The sequence below is a fragment of the Sinocyclocheilus rhinocerous genome, unplaced genomic scaffold (genome assembly GCF_001515625.1).
Source record: "Sinocyclocheilus rhinocerous isolate Xijiao unplaced genomic scaffold, SAMN03320098_v1.1 scaffold65, whole genome shotgun sequence".
In the NCBI taxonomy this organism is placed as follows: Eukaryota; Metazoa; Chordata; class Actinopteri; order Cypriniformes; family Cyprinidae; genus Sinocyclocheilus; species Sinocyclocheilus rhinocerous.
Genome location: NW_015662000.1, coordinates 562,585 through 566,710, shown reverse-complemented (window position 1 = coordinate 566,710; position 4,126 = coordinate 562,585). Strand labels below are relative to the sequence as shown.

The 4,126-nt window shown below is 37.4% G+C and overlaps 1 protein-coding gene across 1 annotated transcript in view; it reads right to left on the bottom strand.

Moving 5' to 3' along the window:
• Positions 1-4,126, bottom strand: part of LOC107727229 (eukaryotic translation initiation factor 2 subunit 3) — a 31,810-nt gene that overhangs the window by 14,297 nt on the left and 13,387 nt on the right. Inside the window, exons 3-7 of the mRNA XM_016537025.1 lie at positions 2,461-2,524; positions 2,249-2,376; positions 1,870-1,991; positions 1,161-1,255; positions 898-1,056 (exon numbers count right to left, since the gene is read on the bottom strand). Of these exons, the coding sequence (XP_016392511.1) occupies positions 898-1,056; positions 1,161-1,255; positions 1,870-1,991; positions 2,249-2,376; positions 2,461-2,524 (568 nt within the window). The remainder of the gene's footprint in view (positions 1-897; positions 1,057-1,160; positions 1,256-1,869; positions 1,992-2,248; positions 2,377-2,460; positions 2,525-4,126) is intronic.

Here is a 4,126-nt window from a genome sequence, read left to right as displayed (position 1 = left end):
AGGTATTCGGCCAATCACAACGCATTGGATAGCTGGCCAATCAGAGCACACCTCGTTTTTCAGACCGATGAGTTTTGTAAAAATCGACGCGTTTCAGAAAGGCGGGGCATAGAGGAGAAACAATAATATACAGTATGTGGAAAATAATGTTTTTTTTTAACCTTAAACCGCATAAACACATTTCATTACACCAAATACACAAAATAATGTTCTTTTTAGCAACATCATATGACCCCTTTAATCAAAATAAAAATAGTCTTTAGTGGCAGCCCTAGTTTGAGACTTTAGTTTGCAACTTTAGGGATCTTATCTATTCATGAACAGCTTGTAACACTCCAAAGAGAAAGGAAAACTTGAAATCGCATCATATGACCCCTTTAAGAATTCACTCAACAGTGCTCAAATGTTTGCAGGAAATGGAAGTTTTTAAAATTTCAGTAACTACTTCAGTAAGACCTCTGTCCTTTGTTCACTTCATTTTACCCCGGATTCGTTTACAAACAAGGCACAATTCCATGTAGGATTTTGAGTATTTACTGAGTATATGCGTTTTTAACCTTTAGGTTGCCAAACTGTTAGTCAATCATACTAGTGGCCATTTACTTCCGAGTCTACAATCTTATAGCCGCCTAATACATCTTAATTATGATGTTTTTTGATGTAAAAATCTTGATAACATTATAAGTGGACCTCAGAGAACAGTACAAAATAAAAAACAAAGGCAGTTTACAACCCCTTTGGAAAAAAAACAAAAAACTAACCGACACAAACATTTGAACAGTAGCATATATGTACACTTCTCCCAAATTCATATCGGCAATGATATTGTTATGGTCTCCTGTTCAACTACCAGCAAATCCATGACATTTCAGAATAGCACGAAGCTAAATCTCTTACCCTGCACAAAAGCCAGGATCTGTTCATACTGCTCTTTGGCCTGACTCTCTTTCACCAAGTCGATTTTATTCTGCAGAATCAGTATGTGTTTGAGCTTCATGATCTCAATGGCAGCCAAATGCTCTGACGTCTGTGGCTGAGGGCACGATTCATTGCCAGCTGAAAGAGTAAAGAAGGTCATTAGCCACTCATACAACATGATAATGGCTGTGTTCATTACTTGCAAGACAAAAATCACTACAGGTTGCAAGGTAAATATTCACCGATTAGGAGCAGCGCAGCATCCATGACGGCGGCACCGTTTAACATGGTTGCCATCAAGATGTCGTGACCCGGGCAATCCACAAACGAGACATGTCTAAAACGACAAAAAGAATCAGGATGTGTGGGGAAACCAACGCTTGCTAAGTGGACCACTGTAATTTAACTACAAGAACAGAATATGGAGATTGAATTCAGAAGGAAATATCACATTGATTAGACCAGTGGTTCTCAAAGTGGGGCACAGGAAATCAGCAGGGGGAAAAAAAGCAGTGGCAAAAGTGCCTTTTATAAAGCGGCACCGAATGCCAATTCCTCTGAATCTTTCTTCTTCAGACTTGGCACCATTTGACGTAGAAGAACCTTGCCATACAAAAACACCTTTTCAGCGGACAGCATCACAAGCTGCTATTGTGAATTTGCCGCTCCCCTTCAAGAGCAACACACACACTGTGTCTACACCAGACAAAACCATTGTTGCTTTGCATCGCATCAGCTAAAAGCCATCTACACTGGATGTGACAAAGCGACTGTTGCAAATCCATTTGCCAGTTCACATGATTTACTGCATATACATCATTCATTTTTAGGTTTAATATACCTTTATACTAATGGAAAAAAACTCCCACCAACGCCATGTATGCCAGATGATTATTTTGTAAAATTTTATATATCTATTAGATGAAATTAAAATGTATGCAATCAACATACCGGACTAATTTGAAGTTGCCTTTGGTGCCAGGAATGTCTGTGGGGAACTCATCAGGTGTGCTGCTACCACATGACCTGTAACACTCTGGCCGTGGACAACCTGGATCATCCAATTTATACACCTAAATAAGGGATTCAATACAAAACATATAAACTTTAAGCAAAAGACACAAACATTAATCAAAATTAATACTTCACATTTATTCAAGAGAAATAACTTGTAACAGCCTCACTTAGAGGAAAAAAAATTCCTAAAAAGGGAAGCTGTAATTTGCTGTTGCAAGCTTAAATTGAATCAAATAATTGCTATTGTTAGCTTCTGATTCAGAGTGTAGCTTGCAATAATTATTTTAGAGAGATAAGTGAATGACACAATTACCTTAGCATTAGCATAACCCAACTTGATTGTAATGTTTCTCTCCAGCTCATTTTTGAATCTGACAGTGTGAACTCCAGAGATAGCTTTCACCACAGTTGATTTTCCATGGGCTACATGACCAATAGTTCCTAGAGACAAATATATAGGTAATTAATTTAATGTGACATTTGTTTGCATGCAAAACAGCACAAAACAGTAAAAGGAAATCTCACCTATGTTTATTGTGGCTTGTCTGCTGATGATCTCTTGGGACAGAGGAGTTAGTTTACTCACATCCTATAAGGCAAAACAGATTTGTTAATGCTAATTATCAAGAAAAGGAAGTATGGCAAGCTGTTTCATATGTAACTTTAAAGTCCGCATGAAATCAAAATTGACTTTATTTACTTTACTAGCGCACATTGCTAATCTTGATGTGAACAATTAAACCGTGCAAGTTAATCCGCTGAAAATTTTTTTTGTCTTGGTAATCTTTAATCAAAATCTGAACATTTACTTCCGCTCTGGAATTGCATTCCTTCTCTGATGACGTCAGTTTGACGGCTTGGGCAGAATATCCTTAAACACACCCCTCCAACCGTTAGGTTGCTATGAGTGAGAGATGAGAGGAGGAACGCAAAAATCAAACCACGCACTCTATTCAATATTCCGTTTCAGCTGGAAATACGTCACTTCACTGAAATAAAGTTGGCAGCAACTTCCGGTTCACGCGGACTTTAAGAAAAAGATATCAACATCAAAAACATCAGTAGTGACAAGCATCAAAACATATTACCGTATTGTCCCGAATATAAGACGATATTTTTTTCTTGGAAATACATCTGAAAAAACGCGGTCGTCTTATATTCAGGGTCTAGACTTTGACATGTCAATAATACACCCACAACAATAGGTGGCGCCAAATACGCATAAAACGAGTGTGCCATGAAATACGTAATGTAATGCGTGTTGTAAAGAGTAAAAACAAAAGAAAAAGAAAACCTTACAGCTGCAGTGTAAACCTTACAGCTTACAGTGACTGTCACGTTAGCCTGATGGGACCAAACTGCCTTTGTGATTTTAAAACGTAAGACAGTACCCAGATTTGAAGACTACAGTAAGATTGAACTTCTACTGTTAATAAGATTTTGGTAGGCTACTATTAGATGGATAGCCTAAATGTCCTAATTCAGATGGGCTACCTGTTTATTTTTTATTTTTTATTTTTTTTATGGTATATCAAAAAGTGTATATTTTTTAAATGTGATTGTTGGTACATTTTACCAGTTTTTACCATACTTTCAAAACAAAAATTAAAATAGGAAAAATATGCAATATGAAAATAATTGAAGACAAAATGTGTTTTACTGAGAAAAAACAAGATTTGGTTTTTAAAAAGCCTTTTTCCAAAAGGTACATCTGGAAAAAGGGAGGTCGTCTTATAATCAGGGTCGTCTTATATTCAGGCCCCAATACGGTAATACTAATATTTATAAAGATAGTCTTAATGCACTAATGCCTACACTGAATATACTAATCAGTATGCTCTCGTGAATAACTAGAACCCCAATTATATATTCATGCTTATTTATAACTACTCCTTGAAATGGTTTAATGCATAAAAACGCAGCGTTATGGCATTTTCGGTGCATGTATGCATAATGTGATGTGTTTGTGTGCACCTGCGTGTGTGTGACAGTGATGGACTGTCCCTGTCTCATTCTCCAGATGTGCTTTATATCTCTACTCCACGTTTCTCTGGAGGCCTGCTGAAAACCAGCCTGCTTACCAGAGCCCTATTGAGCAAATCCACAGCGTTTTCCAGCCATTGTGCGTGGCTGTATGCATGCAGCTCAATCAATGCTTTGTTAGGAATCTCTCTCTCCTAAACTGATGCCA